Here is a 19,437-nt window from a genome sequence, read left to right on the forward strand (position 1 = left end):
GTTGAAAAGTCTATTTAAGCTGGTCTTTGTTTTTTCACAGTGAAATAAAACCAGTTTTGTTCGTTTTTTTTTCTACATTTATTGTGTGAAAGGTGTCAAATAATCTCAAAGCGCCGTAATCACTGCTAGAACACCTTACCACTGTGAAAAACATGCTCAAACACGATCCCACCTACCCATCCTCAGCGATTCCATTGTGCTCAAGTTTTTCGAGGTTTCCTCAGATTTCCCCAAAAGAAAATTTAGTTCTCTAAAGTCTCCCCAAAAGTAACACGTTATATCTTCTTTTAACGTTCGTGTATTTATGATTTTTATTTTAGCCTACTCTATCGTCATTCTGGTTTGAACAAAATTCTGTAAAGGTTAAATTATCAGCTAAAAGGAAAAACAAACATACTCCAACAATATATATTTAACAACAATTATGTTTACGAAAGGAACCATTATATCGATAAAATTCCTCCAATATTTATTAAACAATATACGTATTATACCGATCAACATCAAAGTTTACTTGGCATTGGTTTTGGACCGAGCCATTCTTCGCCAAGTGTCATAGCCAAAATAGGAAAACGATCTGAGCCAAAAAATGACTCTGAGCCATCTGCAGTATGAGCAACAATCCAAGGAGCTCCAAATGCCTGAAAAGTAAAGAAATACTTTTAATCTTTTTGAAATACTTTTAAACAGACATTAATTAGGTGAAAAAAAAACTGTTGCACAAACCCTAATCAAATATTTTATTCAAAAGCTGATCTTCATCCGAGTCACAGGATCTTCACAAATTTGTCAATCAATAGCAATAAAAAATGCAGCATTGTAACTGGCAACCTGTCTACTTAAAGAGCCGTCCTAGCCGAGTGTTTAGCACGCTAGACTTGAAATCGTTTGTACATGAGGACAGGGGTTCGAGTCCTGGTGTCACTGGTTATTTGGTTTGGAACGAAGGTCAGTGGTGTGAGTCTGTAAGCTCAGCCAGAGTTAGCCCATCTCTGAAGAGGGCTATAGAAATCTGGGAAGGTAAACAGGAAGGATGTGCAAAAGCACAGGATGGCTGGCTCCCAGATCCCCGTTGCACTTCCTTGCTGAAGAGCAACGAAATGGAGATAAGCACCACCGGTAGGGACTGAAACTCCAGTGGCGTATTCTTTACCCTTTTTTCACCTACCTTTATCTAATTTTTACTCCGAAACTATAGATGCTAGCAGTGGCACCAACTAAGCTGACGCTCCTAGATTTTTGCCCCTTAACCCTAAATTTTGAAAAATACACTTCTTTTAGTATTTTTATTAAAAAATCCCTACATTAGTTTTTCTGTGTTTTGTTTGATTTTCTAGATATTAAAAAATCGAGGAAAAAAAATATTCAAAAAATTACCAAGAGATTTTATTTTATCCGCCAAAATTATTATTTATCCTTTTTCTCATTTTTCACAAAAAAAAACTTTTCAAAGAAACTCGATATTTTTCTTGTAAAACAACGTCTTTTTAATTACCAAAGTTGAAATATGCTGAAATTTGGGAATTATTTTGATATGGAAAGACTTTTCGTATGAATATATAGCACTTCGAGTGTAGCTTACATTCAATGATATCAGTTCTTCTTTTTTTTACTCCTGTAACTGGGTGAAAAACATATGCGAAACTTAAAAAGTTACTAATGCGGTATCACTATCAGAAAAATCAATATCCACTAATTCCTATTTGCATGCTATTACTATTAATAAGATATTCACAACATACAGTTCTTTTCTCTCTTTTTTTTCTAAGCAAAGAGTTGCAATTCTTAAGAATTAAATAGTTTCATAATCAATGATTATTAAGAACTATAAAAAAAAAAAAAAAAAAAAATTGACTCCTTACAGTTTTATTCTTTGAAGAGGCAATAAACTTAAGATTTCTACAACGGGAATATCAAAACTAAGCAAGACATCGAAGAGTACTTTCAATCAGCAGAAGTAGGTGAATTTTTAAAATCTACATTGTGACTGCTGTGTACAGCTTTATGCAGAAAACAAATTATTGACAAAATACTAATAGAGCCAATCAGCCTGCGCACGACAGGCATAATAAGAAAAAAACAACCTTAGCGCATACTCTCTTATGAGGACTGAAGAAAAAAATATTTCCCCCCTTCCCTCCTAAACAAAAAGCCTCCTTACGCCCGCCCACTCAGAATAAAACTTTCTTTGAAGGTTAAAAATTAGACCTCCCCCCTCCCACCCAGCCGTAAGAAAAATAGGTTATGCTTGCCGAACTATGCATAAAAATCGTCATATTTTAATGAAACCTCCTTACTGCATACAAAATTTACAACGAGGTACACCTACTCGTCTTTAAGATTGATACATACAAAGAAGAAAAAAAATATGGTCTCTAGTGAACGTCCACAAACCCACCGATTTGTCAAAATGCCTCCCAAAAGACCGGTATAGAAACATGTCTTTCTTTCACATTAAAAGTTAGCTGAATGCTATGGACACTTCAGAATTATCATGGCTCTGGCGCTGGGCAGAGCCTGGTAAAGTACGATCTCTAGTCCATAGGAGCCGACAAGGCGAGATAAAAAGATGCAACCTTTCATATGGATTTTTTGAGGTTGCGATTCATATGAATCATAATTTTATGTGGTTTCAAGATACATATTTATAAATTTAATTTGAAAAATAAAAAATACATACACGTCAACAAAAGAATCACATGAGCTACAAAAAAAATCACTTTTTCATATATATATATATATATATAAAAGAAAAATACTAAATGAAAACTTTTTTTAGAGCATAAATATTGCTACTAAAAAACACACCTTCATTAAAATGAATAACACGAATATTCATAAATCATATATTAAACAAACAAAACTTTCATAATAATTACCACACTAACTGGTAATTTATCAGTGAGGAAGATATATTCGATCCACTAGAAGGAAATCCAAAACCAAGACACCAGTGTTGCAAGTCTGGGAATACCCCCTTCTCTCCCATGAGTCAGATATCTATTTTTATTCCAAACACATCGCAGGCAAAAATATTTACTCACGAACAAATTACATTCTAATAGTATTTGGAACCAAAGCCATAAGTTTCAATTTTTTCCCTCCTCAAATAAGTTAGTGTATATTTTAAAAACATTTTACTTGATTTTTTTTCTATTTTAAGTTCCCTTTCTTGTTTTTCCTTCATGAAATCAAAATAAAAGCAGGCCAAAGGGTAAAAAATAAAAGCAAGCCAAAGGGTAAAAATTAAAAGCAAGCGAAAGGGTAAAAATAAAAGCAAGCGAAAGAGTAAAAAATCAAAGCAAGCGAAAGGGTAAAAAATAAAAGCAAGCCAAAGGGTAAAAAATAAAAGCAAGCCAAAGGGTAAAAAATATAAAAGCAAGCCAAAGGATAAAAATTAAAAGTAAGCCAAAGGGTAAAAAATAAAAGCATGCCTTTCATTGATTCAAAGTTGATGGAAGCAAAATAATTTTTTCATTTTTTTCTATAGTTTCAATCCTAATATTGAAGTTCTATAAGTATGCATATCATTCCTGTTTTTGCTTTCATTTCCTTTCTCTTTTCGCTTTTAGACACGTCGTAACTCCATTCCACCTGGTATCAACCGGAAAGCTTCTCTAAAAATAGTTGAGGCTAAAGTTTATTCGGCTTTGTTAAATTTAAGTTTTATATTTCTCCCTCCCCCTTGGAAAAACCTTTCGGCAAACCTAAAAGTATAAATCACTTTGATATTTTCATCATTGTAAGCTGACTTATTTATCAAAGTTAAAGCAAGCCTGAAGACAAGGTTTGTTGCACTTATTTTATGATAGTTTTGATAAGTATGTCTTTCCTTTCTCTCATTTCTTCTTTAAAAGGTCTCTTTTGAAGTACACTTTTACGCCATATGGTGTAAGATACTTACACCATAAGCTAATGCTTCATCTGTCACATCTACAAGCCTCTTTTTCACTTCTGGTGTCTCAAAAGAGGCGAGGGCAGTATTCAAATCTGCATCAAGAAAACCAGCTTTTTTTGCAGCTGCTTCGAGACTTTCATTTTGTGTTATGTCTTCATCCTACAAAAAAGAAAATAAAAAAAAAGATAACAGACATAAACCTAGCATAAAATAGTAAAAACATAAACATAGTAACGCAAAATGAAACCTATAAAGGAATGAGCTCCAAACACAAAACGTCAAAGAGAGGAGAGTTGGGGGTCGATGGTGTCTGGTCTTATTAAACAAAAACAATCTGCTATTTCCGTACCAAGAGTTACCCTAAATATTAAGGGGATTACAACTTGCCTCAACCCCATTCTTAAATCCTAGTTTAACTATTACACAACAATGCTTCGACAAAAAGAGGTCGTTTTAGTTTATTTATTTTTCGAAGTATTAAGCAGCAAAACAAAGTAACAATACCAAATGAAACACATAAAAGTACTGAGATCGGTGACAGAGAAGAGGTTATGGGGGGTCAAAAGGGTTTGGCCTTGATAAATACATAAAAAATAAAATAAGTAAATAAATAAATAAAAAAATGCTTCTTCCATATACAATGCTATCAAACATGTTCTTGTTTGATTCAATAGAAATAATAGAACTCATACAGCGTATTTGACTTTAAAAATAAAATACAATTTTCCAAAATAAACTATCGTCTCTGAAATAAGAGGTAATCCACCCCCCCGCCATCCCCCCATATGAGACTCGATTGGCCAACACTCTAATAAATAATGTAAAGCTATTTAATGCGCAGCCTAGTGCTGTTAATTTTATTGGATAAATCGTCTATAATAACGGGTCACTTATATTTAATTCAATTCGTTAATAAGCCACTCAAGTCACGCGGAGAAGTAAAACATAAAAACAAAAAACGAACAACAGAATGAAATCCTTAAGGAAATCCTTAAGGCAATCCTTAAGGAAAGGAATAAGAAACCAAAATGTTCTCAAAATTTACCAGCTCTCTTGGAACAAAATGTCACTGGGAAAGCTGAAAAGTGTGGTAGTAAGTTTATATTAATGGTAAAACTTTGCTTTTCAGGGTCTTAGTATTATAGATACATCGGTGTAATTCAAAAGCCCAGAGGCTATATACACAAAAAAAAACAAAAAGCACATGGAAATGGTTAACAAATTACGAAGCACACAAAATGAGAACAGAGAGCGAAAAAATACCTAATCTAAAGACAAAATAACTTAATCACATAAACTTTTCATTCTTTCTAAGCATTTATCTATATACACACCAACTAGAGTTATCGTTATTGGGTTACTACATTGAAGAAGGTCAAGAAGATGCAAATCAGTACCATGTAAATATTTCCCCCTGAAATCAGAAAGCATCGAGCACTCCCCGAGAAAATGTACCAAATCTTCATCGTAGGGGACAAGCACACCCCCTTTTGGAAACCACACTCTTTTTATCAAATGCCTTTTGCCTGCTCTGAATTGGGAAAGATTTGGCCTTAGTTGTATCCATCGACATAAAACCTTACCTGTTAAGTTAGGTCTAAATTAAATTTCCCCTCTAAAGCTAGATTTAGCCAGATTATAATGTTTCAATGTTGTTGAATAGCCAACCAGCCCGTGCTAATTCTGAAATTCTGGACCGTCTAGAAAAACGTACGGGACTCTCTAAATCTCTAGGTAAATCACGAGGACCAAGATCATAAATGAGGCATTCCAACTCTTCCTAGAAATCATTTAACCTGGGACGGCCAAGAAATTTTCAAACCATTTTTTAAAATCTCTCCATATGCAGCTCCAAATAGTCTATCTTCATTTTGTCTTATTAACTTAAATCAAAATAAGCGTGCGGAGCTCTAAAGAAAACATTCCCATATTGATATTCAGAATTTGCGATTGGGTTGTCTGATGTAGTCTAAAAACCATTTTATAATACTGGAGCCGGAGGGGCTCCAACTACTGAGCCGCTTCTCCATCCCAAATCTCTGCTTCATGTCCAATCACTGGTAATTTTTTTTTTTACTAAATATCATTTTAAGCAATTTTATGTTTTAACTTCCATGCACACATAGCCATTTCATCTCTATCAATTACTAACATGATGTTTTCTAGCCTCTGAAACGTCGATCCAAAGCCCTATACGCCAGCAATGGCTCTGGTGGTTTCTTGTCCTTATTTCTCCATTAGCATGACTATTTAAACATCTATTATCTGACAAAGCAAATCCCATACATTTTATTCTATTACCTACTGTATTTGTCCATATACTTACTATTACTATTCTATAAGCTATCCAAGCATATTTCGTGTATGCAAATGTCAATCGTAAAAGAAATTTTCAATATTTACAAAATTTGCATCAGATTTTAGGATAATCTGGGCGCGACAATCAATACCATGTGGAACTGATGTAGCAGACAATCGGCAAGGAAACCGCGCTTTACAATTTGGCAAGAACATACTAGTTAAAAATAGACTTAAGCGCAACTGATTTTGCGTAACTAGATGTGGCACCAGCCAAGACTTGTTCCACAGTGAGTGAGAAAGAGCTTATGATGTCATTATCATGTTATACCGAGGTATGTTAAGGCTTGGTGCTTGGAAACAAATTTCCACTTTCACTTCGTTCATAAATTCCATTTAGACAATACCTATTTTGGGGGAAGTTCAATTTCTGTTTTCAAAATTCTGTATATGTTCATGAGCTAGTAAATTTTGATGAGCATCATTAAAATTAAGACGTTTTGCATGCTTAAAAACAGCAATTATAATAGATTTTGTAGCTGCACGTATTGTAACCGAAACTTTATTTTTAAGAGTTACGGTTTCTAATGACAAGGGTCGATCTTTACTTACAATTTTTCAACACGAACTGCTTGATCCGATACTCTCTTAAATATGAGAGAAACTACTACTTCGTCCTTTGTCCAAAAAACTACTACTTAGTCCTAATTTAATACTCATTCAACAATGCTCCGAGAATGATGATCATACCTAAAAAACTTCACTAGCCAAACATTTAATAGGAAGGGATAGGTGGTCTGAAATATTCAAATGAATTTTAGGGCCATCATTTCCACCGTTCTCAGTGTCAGTTCTTCGAAATAAAAAAAAAAAATTATTTACAGGGATTCCCCTCGTGGACACCAGCAGGGGTTCATTGCCGCTAGGAAAACAAGAACACATTGGAAAATGTATACTAGCCTTTATGTAATGCTCAAGGCAATCTCGGTAAAAACAAAGCTCCTGGCATGACGCCTCCACTGACCCCTTTAGCTTTCATGTCGGCAAGGACATAAACGTAAACATTTATGTTACACATAAAAAAAACACATTTTTCACAATCAGAAAGAAGCTATCACCCAGCACAACACCTCGTATTACAGACTCAGTCCAAAAACATCCCAAAATGAAGGGAGATTAAATTATAATTTCTACCTACCCCAAACATCTTACATTTATCTCAAGGCTCATGGAGAGTTAGAAAATTTGAGCATAACACGAGGCTTCAAGACCGACCCCCCCCCCCCACCTTGACCAAGGTTCACCGGTCCTCCTCCATAATAGCTGAGACGCAATTTAACAGGGTAGCGCAAATAACCTTATCAAGCCCCAATTGATTCAACCTAGCTAAATAAAGCTTTAAATGTCAATATTAACCCTTTATTTCACACGGACCACGAGATTGATTACTAACGGATGCGCCACCGCGCGGTATTACTGACTCTGAACCTGGGAAGCTCGATACATGGTACTGGCGTAATTTTAAATTAAGTTGCTAGTTCATAATTTGCGGGCAAAAATTGTTGCTTTATGCCACAAAACGGCAGAAAACGCCACTTTACTGAGACACATTTTTTTGGCTAATTGAAACGGGGACTCCAACTTTCGACTTCTATTGAAACGAGACTTTCCCCAATATTGCGGAAACATTGGTTTAATATGTTAATACGACAACCCGTGAAAAAAAAAATTAAAAACAACAAGAATAAAGAAAGAAAATAAATAAACAAAGAAACATGCACCTGTGATCATCCTTTTCGAAAAAAAATTATGCCTTTTTATATACAGAGGCCTGAAATCTCTGCAATAGGGTTCTGTGATATGCTGAATTTGATGGTTTAATTCTCATCAATATTCAAAACCCGTTTTTTTTTACCATTTTCTGAAAATGAAGCAAGCTTGCAATTTTTAGTGAGTAGCTTTAAACCTAATAAATTTTACGCATTTAAAGTCACCAAAAAAAAAAGTAAAACCTTTTGAGGCTTATATTTACTGTTATCAACACTGATTAAAAAAAAAATTGGTTACTATTAGCGCGAGTCGGTCTTAACTTGCACTTCGTCACCACGAGCTGTTTGATGAGTGTTTCATTGTAATGAATAAACTGCTTTAGAGACATCAACTCCCGAAAAACAGACGAAACACAGAATATGTCTAAAGTCAAGAGTCACAACTAAGTATCCTAACAATTGAGCACTGGACCACCAGAATTTCTTTTTGAAACTGGTTAGTATTAAAGAGAATATAATGTAATATGTTTGAAATTTACAAGGATAAAAAATAGGAAGTGTTTCATTAGATAGGCAGCACACGAATTCGAAAAACTGTTGGTCACTAAGTTGTACATAGTAAAAGAAACTAGCTAGCTCTTCAACAAGTAAAACCACTCCTTGCTCCCTATATCTTACTTTTTACCTTGCAAAGATTGTGTTTTCTAATTTCCATACTAATTTTCTCTCATATATGAATGTTAGAACTATTGCTTGGGGAATTCTGAAAAAAAAGGCTCAAACAAAATATATCTTTTTCTTCAAAACATGTCAGATAAAAAAAAAAAATATGGAAAACTTTAAAGTACCTTGCTGTTTTAAATCTCGAAATTACTCAACACATCACCATGTCAGCTCGAGAGGGCAAATACGCCTCCACAGAATCATAGCTGCCATAATTCCTGCTAAAGCTAATCCTCATGAAAAAACATAATTTTTGTTCAAACGGATGTTTCTGACATATTGACACGTAACATACTCCAGAAGATACTCTGTAGACAAACCCTGACCAAACCTCTAAAACTACATAAAAAATGCCCTTGTTTTTACTGCTTTTCATAGTGATTAGTTAAGAGCAATGCATCTCTCGTGTTTTTTTCTATCTATTGCAAAGACAAAAATTAGTTTTGTCCGTCATGTACAATGAACGGTCATAGAAAACTTAGGCAAGGGCTCCTTGAACCGCAAATACACACTACAGAACTAAAGAACTTAAAATAGTAATTTTGATCAAATGTCCAAAGAGTTCAAAAAAATTATTCTGGGAACTACACAATTTATGCAGCTCCAGCGGCAACGACCCAAAATTATGTCAATAGCCAATCCAAAATAAAAACTATAAATACATTTTAATAGAAAGGTGAACAAGTAAGATCTTGTTGAAAACTTACTCATAGAATGGCTTTCAATCTGTATAATGAAAGGACCAAAAAGAAGCCGTTTGGGAAGTATTCCCTACAACCCTCCTCTTCCCCCTACGATTAAATTCACACAAATAGACATGTTACACCTCTTTCAATTCACAATTATTCGGGAATTATTCCGAGAATGGTCCTAAACCATTATATGATCATCATTGAAAATTATTAATAAGAAGCTTGACAATCCAAAGCCGAAGGATATTAAGCACACATTTCACAAATACTGTTTGATTTCCACCAAAGTTGGCATTTACAATTCCTGGGTCTACTGATTGGTGAAATCTGAGCAGTGCAAGGATTTTCAATGTATATGATTTTGAGCTCTCAAGGCAGGGGGATTGCACCCCTACTCCCCCCTCCTCCGAACAACACAGATAAGAAAATACACAATACTCGTTTGGAATTTAAAACGAAATTTCGCATTTACTTTGAATATTTAATATTTCACAAAAAAGTCAAAAGACAGAGCAGCATTCACTGAAAGGCTCAGAGGTTAAGTAAGGTTTACTTACAATGGAACATGCTTTATTCAAATTAGACATAGACATAGGTTTATTAAGATCGAACAGCGTAGCCATGGCTAATTTATGTCGTCTTTACAACAATATGGAAAAAAAAAAAAAAATACAAATAACACTATAATAACACTATAAGAACACTAACACGTGAATACAAATAACACTAAGTCTTGTTGTATGCTTCTACGAAAAAGGGGGCAAACGTGTTTTTGTAGCGGTTGGTCCTGCAGACCGGGGGTTGTAGCTTCGACTGGGATCTGGTTCTTTGGTTAACAGGAGCATCGGGTGGGAGGATCAGTCTGTGATGCCGAGGGACATGATCAGCGATAATCGTCTATCGCTGAGAGATTCAAGGTTCAGTTCTTGCAAGAGTTTGTTGTAGTCGTCACTTCTGTTACCAATGATTATGTTAACAGCTCGTTATGGTTCCAGACTTTAATATGTTTTAAATTTTTTTTTGAATTATAAGGTCCTGTGTTTCTTTTTAAACGTTCATGCAAATACACTAGGCTATTTCTAGTTTCAGATTATGATTCTCTGTTGAAATTACACCCCGAGCGTTAATAACGATGCGTTTCTACTCTACTCATAAGAATAAAAAACGATTAAAACTAAAAAAAACAACACCCAGCCACGATTAGACATAATTTAGAGGAATTTCCTGGGAAACGTTCTTTTTCCTGCCTGGTTCTCCAAAGGTTGGAAGGCATTTTCTAAGAGAGCTTCACCTTTTCATAAACTTAAAGAGGAAGAAGAGGAGAAAAAAAGAATCCAGTAGGCAAAATTCTGGCCACATCGCAGCCACTCTGCAGGAGCTTCCATTAAATTAAGTCCTGGTCCAGTGTATTAAGCCTTGGTCTGTCTTTTGTCATAAATAGTTTTTTTTTTTTTTCTTTTGTATCTTCTTTAGTTATTCTGCTTTTGTGAAATATTTAAGTTTTATGAACTCATGTATGTAATGTATTATCTACTTTTTTCGTTATACTCCACAATTATCATTTTTATATATGATGTGAGTTAAAAATAAATTATTATTACAGCGTCAGATGAAGTGTAAATTTATAATCTATTAGTTTGAAAAAAAAAATCCATAAGCAATATTCGTACCCTACTCCAGTTCCGCATCCAAAGCTGTCGAGATACTTCTTCCAAATACTCTGGTTTGTGCATATCAATCCAAGTCAGAAATCTCATTGAGCGTATACTACCTTTTTTCATTATCATTTCAAAAGGATCCTGAAATAATAACAACAATTACAGAATTATTCCTGCAGATAAATAGATAGATGCATATTTAGTGCTTGAAAGCCACAAAGGCCAGGGTAAAAATAAAATACATCCGAATAAATTTTGAAAACAAAATATGTTTTATATATTTTCACTTTTGTTTTACTTGAATAAATAAAAAACTATTAAATCTTTAAGGAATATATATCAGTATATGCATATTAAACTGACAATCCACGGTTTTCAGTAAAGTGCAAATTATGTCCTGATCTTGAAACGGCATGGGGGGTTGTGAGCCCTACTCATGTTAATTCTTGCTCGTTTAGAGTTTGACTCGGTTATTTATTGTAGTTTCTATCTTTTTAGGTTTCATTTATTGATTGATGGTGATTTGTCGTAGTTTTACACTTGGAAGATTATTTGACTTTATCTCTTCTCATTTTTGGTTTAATGGAGCTCTTTTCTTTTCTTTGAACTTGTTTTGTGTAAGAAGCTTTTTAAATTAATTATTGAAGGAGGGTAATGTTTGGCCCTGAATCTGTCCGAAAAGGATAAGCGTACTAAGCTAAAATTTCAGGGAATGTTGAGGGGGATCTTGAACTAAATCAAAAGACAGTATATGCATCCAGGGTATCAAAAGGGCATATCCGAAACGTCTTAAGAACGGCCAAGGGTATTAAGTTGAAATTTCCAGGACTACTACTACTGCGACAACTTGCAACTGTGACTACTTGCGTCTGCAATTATTTGTGACTGCGACTACATGTGACTGGGACTGCTTGTGACTGCAAATACTTTCAATTACGACTACTTGAGACGGGGACTAATTGAAACTTCGTCTGCGACTGCTGAAGACTACGAATATTTGCGACTGCGACTCTTTGCGACTTCAACTACTTACGACTATGATTACTTGCGACTATAACTACCTGCAATTGCGACTACTTGCGACTGCGATTAAATGTGGCAGCAACTATGACTACTACTACTACTACTACTGAGATTGTGATAGTGACTGTGACTACCACTGCTATTTCTACTGCTACGACTATTGAGCTGCATCAAAATTTTAAGTGCATAAAAGTTGTCAAAATGGCAATACCTCAGGAACGGAATAGGATATTCAGCTGAAACTGTCAGCTGAAAGGTTAAGGGGATGTAAAACTAAATCAAAACACACTATTTGTGTCCAGAATGTTAAAAGCGCGTTTGTGCAATATCCTAGGAATAGCTAAGGATGGACCATTAAGGACATATTATTGAGGATGTCCAAAAAAATCATAAGTCACTATGTGCAACCAAGGTTGTCAAAAGGGCGTGTCTGCAATATCTCAGGAATGGCTAAGGGTAACAAGTTGATATTTTAGGGTGTATTTAGGGCATTTTGAACCAAATTGAAAGAAATTATGTGCATCCAGGTTTCAAAAGAGCGTATCTGCAATAGATCACGAATGGCTAAGGGTAGCATGATTAGAGTCTGAGGGTAACAGGAAGGCCATAACATGATTAGGGTCAGAAGGTAACAAGAAGATTATAACATGATTAGGATCAGAATGGATACAGCCCAACGAATATACAGCTTTCAATCATTTATTTGAATAGAATTTCCCTGTAACCATCCATCCAATAAAACTACCATTATTAAAACTTTTTGCAAAATAAAAATAACAAGCAAAAATCTTATTCTTAACATATGTCAATTAAAACGAACATGAATTAAGCAAAAAGTTTTTTTTTACAAAAGAAGTTTTTCAAAAAACAGTAACGAGCTACATTGAACAAAGACGAGCAGAAATGAAGCCAACAAATAATTCTAGCGGAGACGAACATATATCACTATCAATGAATAATTAAAGCACAAATTATTCTAGTGACAGAAATTCCATTAAATAATCAAGTCAAACTCAAAATAAGCAGAAATTACCACATAAAGTAGTAGGGATGGACATTCTGGTTTTTAGAAGGCATAGGGGGCGCTAGCCCTACTGCTGTCTACTGTAATTTCTGTTCGTTTTAAGTTTGACTTGATTATTTATTGTTATTTCTGTTTGTTTTGGGTTTCATTTATGTATTGATAATGACTTACGTTTGTTTTACGCTTGAATTATTATTTGTCTTTATTTTTGCATGTGTTGGGTTTTTCTAACTCTTAATTTTCTTTGAAAAACTTCTTTTGCTGAAAAGCTTTTTTTTTAAATTAATTACTTAAAAAAAAAAATGAATTTTCAAATTTTCATTCCAATGAGCCCTCTTTCGCACAGTCTACGACTACTGGTTCAATGCAATCACGCTTGAAAGAGACAAGCATGCTAGATCATTCTTCTTTCGAAAAATCAAAAGAAGAATGATCTTCCGGTCTTCTTTCAATCCCCCCCCCCCATCAACCCTTGTTTTTCATTTCAAATTTCATATTCCTTTAGAAATGCTTTGATTGTCCCCAAAGGATAATCATCATTGCTGAAAAAGTACAGCCCCTAAAACATTTACCAGGAGGTGAGGTATTCAAAATGACAAAAAAGAATTTTATAATGCTCATTTTCACAATTTTCAAGGAGTGTACTTCGACAAAGCTTTCTTTATAGTCAATGCCCCCTCCCCCCACCAACCCTCCATTCTCACTTCACTGCCGGTGTGCATATGAATGTCACCTTTTAATGTTACACTTAAAACAGTTCTGCAACAAAAGTTGCGACCCTGCAGTTTAGTCAAAAGGGCTTATATTACAAGCTCAATCAAAGAATAATCTTCAAAATAAAACAGCTTATTAAAAAAATCCCCGTCCCTTGCGTATTTACCTTAAAGTCCACTAAATTTGGAAGATTTGGGCCTAAAAACGTACTTTTTGAGGCTATAGGCCCCCGCCCACGAATAGAAAATACCAACTGACCCTCCTCCTTAATAGCTAATGCAAAACTATACACCACTTATACAATTTTTACTAAGCCTCAAATGAATCAACTCAGTTAGATAGAGCTTTAAAATGACTTTTGATTGTAACCATTTATTTTGTAAAGACTGCAAGTATCTTTAAAAGAAAGGGTGCCACCGCACAGTACTAAAGTATATCAACTTCAAAGCGCATTATATAGCTGTCCAATAGCCTTAAACCAATGGTATATCCTGGAATTTTAATTTCGTAGTATATAGGCCCTCTTTGGGCAAAATATGGTGTTTTACGCCACATAATAGCCAAAATGCCACTTCGCTTTGCCAGGATATCTTTTGCTACTTAATAAGAACGCTATAAATTTCAATTTCGGTTTGAATAAACTCTTTCCCAATTTTCGAGGGCCACCAATTCTATACAATCACCCCTAGGGAAAATAAACTATAGACAAACAAATGAAAATGCGTCCATGACCTCCTTCGAAAAAATACGAAATTTCACGTTTTTTTAAGGGTAAGTATGCTGAATTTAATGGTGCAATTTTCATTACGACAACTTTCCTTCTTAGGGGCGCTTTCACTTCTTTTTCTAAAATTGGCCAAATATTCTCAGACTCGTAATTTGTAATTTGTGATGGCTAATATCAAATATAATGAATTTTACTTATAGGGAGTCACCATACAAAGCGTTTTTTTTAATACATTTATAACTATAAAAATTCTATTCTTTAAGTTTCGATTACAATAAGTAGTTTCTTACTGAAATTTTATTACCACAAAATGGTTGACACATGGTTATCAATTTTTGTTTTAGAGTTTTGGTTCCTCTTGACAGAAAAAGATTACTCTTTGCTTGCAGTTCATCATCACAAATAAAAAACCGAATGAAAAACGTAAGTTTGTTGTAATATTTCAAGTTAAAGAACTTTTTAAACACAAAACTTACGCTTGGTACATTCATAGGAACATCAAAGTACTTTTGGTTTCTTTCTAGATCCTTGAACATATATTGTCCCTTAGCTGGAAGTAGCATCGGCCCTTTATTGCCAGTATTTTTCATTATTCCTCCAAGAAAAGTTGGCCGTAATTTCAAATCAATATTCCATACATTTTGGTAACGACATAAAGCCTGGAAAACAATAACATTTTCAGAATTCCCACAACAAATTTACCAGGTCGTGACCTAGTCTCCTTTTCATGAGCTAGCTCACTAAATATTCAAGACGTTCAGTAGGATAGTTAACCAAGTCCAAAACAATACTACAGGATATAAGCAAGTAAAACGACTTTAGTTGAAATCCCCCTTCTTTTTCTGATACCATAATTAAAACTAACAGCAAAGATCTCTCTTCATTCTTATTGTCAGTTGCAATTTTTGTAAGGCTATCCAATGCTGTTTGCGCTTGAATTTAACCGTACATTGCAAATTTTTGGAATTCCTGGAGCACCATGGATTCAGATCAGTGATGCACACAGGGAGGAGGGCATAGGAAGGTATGGTCCCACCTCCTCTAAGGGCATTCTTGTCTAAGAATAATATGTCGTAAGCCCTACAGAAAACTCATTTTCTGCTACTTAAAATAGTTGATTTTACTTTTCGACCAAAAGGAACATTTTTCTTACCAAAATTGAAACTTTTGTGTGAAGTTGTACTGTTATTCAATACTAAAATTCATCCCTGACCTATCCTGCAGAGTATATATTAAGTCTATTCTGTTTCTACAGTTTTGTCAATTTCATGTTTATATCTTCAACATTATGCTTAAAGGACCCCACAGATTAGGTATAAATAAATCTGAACTTTTTCAGTATCCTTGAACCCTTTCCCGTCAGGGAAAAGAATGTCTGCGTAAACACAGGATAAAGCTTCTACAATATGACAACAATAATCCTGTGCTTTGACCAAAAAATCAATCACTGATCGAACGGTCAATGAGGATCAGACATGTTAAAGAAAAAAAAAAGTGAATTTCATTGCAAAATTCAATTTCAAAACATGATATTTTAATTTTAATTTCGAAAATGATAAATTTTTTTAAAAATAAAACTATACATATGCGTAAAAAATTGAATACACACAAATGCAAAAGGCCGTAAAATATAAATTAGTGCACTCTACACTATGATAAGATAAGATTTGTTGCAAAAAGCCTGTGGGTCATACCTTGTGATTATATGTCTACCTTGAGTTTTCACAAGCAATTAATTTTTCAACTTTAGTCCATATTAATAACTCAAAACACACACTATTACGAAGCAAATAAGAGTTTCAATAGGGATAGGTCCTTTTGTTAGACAGTGAAAAACAAATACAAAAGTTCTGGATATTTCAGACATAGTCGGCCTTCATCATCAGCAGAAATACTAAAGTATTATAATTAAAACAAACTATATTTATACAGAAAAATCTGATAACTCCGGGGTCAAAGAATGTTACCGGTCTATTGGGTTAGAGGGTCTCTCTAAGGTCCGGAAGTTATTAATTTTTTTTCTGTATAAATATAGTTTGTGTTCATTATAATACTTTAGTATTTCTGCTGATGATGAAGACTGACTATATCTTCGAGATATACAAAACTTCTGTATTTCTTTTTTCACTGTCTAATTAAACGACCAATCCCTATTGAAACTCTTATTTGTTTGTAATAGAAAGGCAGTGTGGGCTTGAAAAAAATATCAACACACACTATTGTAAGGCAGAATATGTTCTCTACAAACTTTAAAGACGCACCTAAAATTGCAAGTATGTTTAGGTTTAGACAGTTAAAATTCCAAAAATATGCAGCCCTTTGAGCACTCAGGTAGAAGTACTATGAAGGGGCAAAATCTTTGTTACATAGCTTTAACAAGAAGAGAGAAGTTGTCAGCAAGAATAAGATGAAGGCTCTTATTTTTATTCCAGCTATGCAATATAGACACAAACAACATTAAAGGAACAACCTGGTGTATCTTCGGTACTTGTCTATTATATAAAACACACTTGAGAAGTGAAGTTTGGTGTCAACAAAATACGATGAAAACAGAATACTTTCTTAGCAAAGTTGTGAAGGTCATTTGCGAATTATTAAATTTGGAGTTTCGGCGTCGGCTGATCGTCTCAAAGACAAAGAAAAGTTTATTATTAAAGCGATTCTTGACATAGCCTAGTTCATTTTAGTTCATTATCGACGTGATCCTTGAGGACACTGGTTAGTTTGCTTTGACTAGTGATAGAATATAGTGTCGTATCATGGATATTCAAGAATCATTTCAGCTTGTTGGAAGGGCTACAGCACAACTGGACCGGAACAAGCAGTTTTACTCATTTCAAAGTGAACCACAAAAATAATTTTGTCGACCCAGAAACCGGTGGCTCTACCTCAAAAGTAGAAAGAATGTGGGGTTCCACAAAGTGGAGAAACAAACGGCACCAAGGTACATCCCGACGTCATTTAAACTCCTACTTAGTAGAGTACATGTGGCGGGCGGCAGTAAAGGCAGAAGGCCGAGTTCATTTTAACGCGATTCTTGAGGACATTTCTGCGTCCTGGGAGCAAATTTCCAAGTCGTAGTTTTAAGAATTTAGCAAATAAAGTATTCTATTTTCATCATAATTTTTTCATTAGGTTAAAAAAGTTTTGTTAGGCTAAAATAGGTTCGTTTAGGGTACGTAATATATGCTATGCTTTATCCCACCCCCTTCACTAATGTGCAAATATATAGCCCAAATTTGTTTCTAAAGTATTATATTTTCATCATAATTTTGTATTATTACATTAGCATTAAACAAACCTCACTTCTCGAGTGTGTTTTATGTAATAGTCTAGTACCGAATTTTCCCTACTCCCCAGCACCAGGGGCGAATCTCCACCATTTTTATTGTGGGGGGGGGGGGTGCAAGAGGGGTCCATATCCGGATCGTCAAGTGGCATGTGATATATAATGATTTTTTCTCCACATTATTAGGGAAGGGGGGCAACTGCCCCCTCTCCAAACGACGCCCAGGCCCAGCACCAAGGATATACTATTTTTCAAACTTAACTTAAGAGAATATAAATGTTTAAAAAATATAAATGTTTTTACTTTTATAACTTTAATAAATCAAATAATATTAACATTTTGGACACTAAATATTATTGTATGTTATTTTAACTGAAAATGCACATTCATTTTTTTTTTTTTTAGTAAAGTGCAAATTATATCCTGGCCATAAGAAGGCATAGGGGTTATGAGCCTTAATAATAATAATTTCTGCTCGTTTTGAGTTTGATTCGGTTATTTATTGCAGTTTCTGTTCGTTTTGGGTTTCATTTATTTATCGATGCTGATTTGTGGTAGTTTCACGCTTGATAGATTATTTGATTTGATTTTTGCTCATTTTTGGTTTAATGGAGTTCTTCATTTTTCTTTGAAAAACTTGTTTTGTGGAAAAAGTTTTTTTTAATTAATTTCTGTTCGTTTTATATTGACAGTCTTTCCAGGGAAAAAGAAAATAATTCTTTAAATCTTTTCGTTTTTTTAAAGATTTTATAGTTTGGCCAGCTATTTGTATGCTGGAGAAAAATTTTGAGCAATTTTTAACAACATACACCCTTTTAAAAATCTGGACACAAATAGTAGTGTTTAATTTAGTTTCATACCTCCTCTAGTTGACCTGAAATAGAAAACTTGATACCACTCGCAAAAAAATCTGTTTACTTTCTTTGATAGCTTGGATACACTTACGCTATTTTGATTTGGTTAAATTTTAAAAGCAGAAGTACCACCGAAAGTTTGAACATAATACCCTTAGTTGTTCTTGGGATACAACTGAGATGCCTTATTGGGAATTAGCATTAACACAGTGTATTTTGATTTAATCTTAAGGCAACATTTAGTTTTTAAACATAATGGAGAAATGGGAGGGTGGGCGTGGGAGGGAGACTAGTTGCCCTCCAATCACTTTCGATTATTAAAAAGAACATTAGCCCTTTCTATTTTCAATCGAATCAGGCCTTTTCGAAGTTCCTAAGACAAATCCTTCGATACGAAGTGCCCTGGTCTAAAAAAAAAGAAAAAATAATAATAAGTTGTGCCCACATCGATCTGTACCATAAAAATGTCATGCCTTTCAATCACTTTCGACTACTCAAAAGAGTACTAGGCCTTTCAATTTCCAATCGAATGAGAACTTTTTGAGTTTTACGACAACGCTTTCTATAAGCACCTTATATGCCCCCAGGGCATAAATTACGACCTTTGCCCTGAGGGCAGTGAGGGGGTTGTCATCCTCCAAGACCTAATTTCCAGAACGTTAAACTACATTGAAGAAAATTGCTATCTTAAAATTTTGATTGGATGTGTTTGGGGAAATGGTGAGCGTGAGAGAGGGGTTAGCTGCCCTACAATCACTTCCGAATATT

At 34.4% G+C, this 19,437-nt stretch overlaps 1 protein-coding gene across 2 annotated transcripts in view; it reads right to left on the minus strand.

Moving 5' to 3' along the window:
• Positions 1-394: 394 nt before the first annotated feature.
• The window catches only part of LOC148951148 (glutathione S-transferase kappa 1-like), a 40,659-nt gene continuing 21,616 nt past the window's right edge, over positions 395-19,437 (minus strand). For both annotated transcript variants that reach the window (XM_089090673.1, XM_089090672.1), the window contains exons 3-6: positions 15,003-15,185; positions 11,051-11,179; positions 3,905-4,057; positions 395-641 (exon numbers count right to left, since the gene is read on the minus strand). In XM_089090673.1, the coding sequence (XP_088946799.1) occupies positions 504-641; positions 3,905-4,057; positions 11,051-11,179; positions 15,003-15,185 (603 nt within the window). In that variant the 3' untranslated portion in view covers positions 395-503. The remainder of the gene's footprint in view (positions 642-3,904; positions 4,058-11,050; positions 11,180-15,002; positions 15,186-19,437) is intronic.

The sequence above is a fragment of the Artemia sp. Qi Xiang Cuo genome, chromosome 6 (genome assembly GCF_049724085.1).
Source record: "Artemia sp. Qi Xiang Cuo chromosome 6, ASM4972408v1, whole genome shotgun sequence".
NCBI classification, from domain to species: domain Eukaryota; kingdom Metazoa; phylum Arthropoda; class Branchiopoda; order Anostraca; family Artemiidae; genus Artemia; species Artemia sp. Qi Xiang Cuo.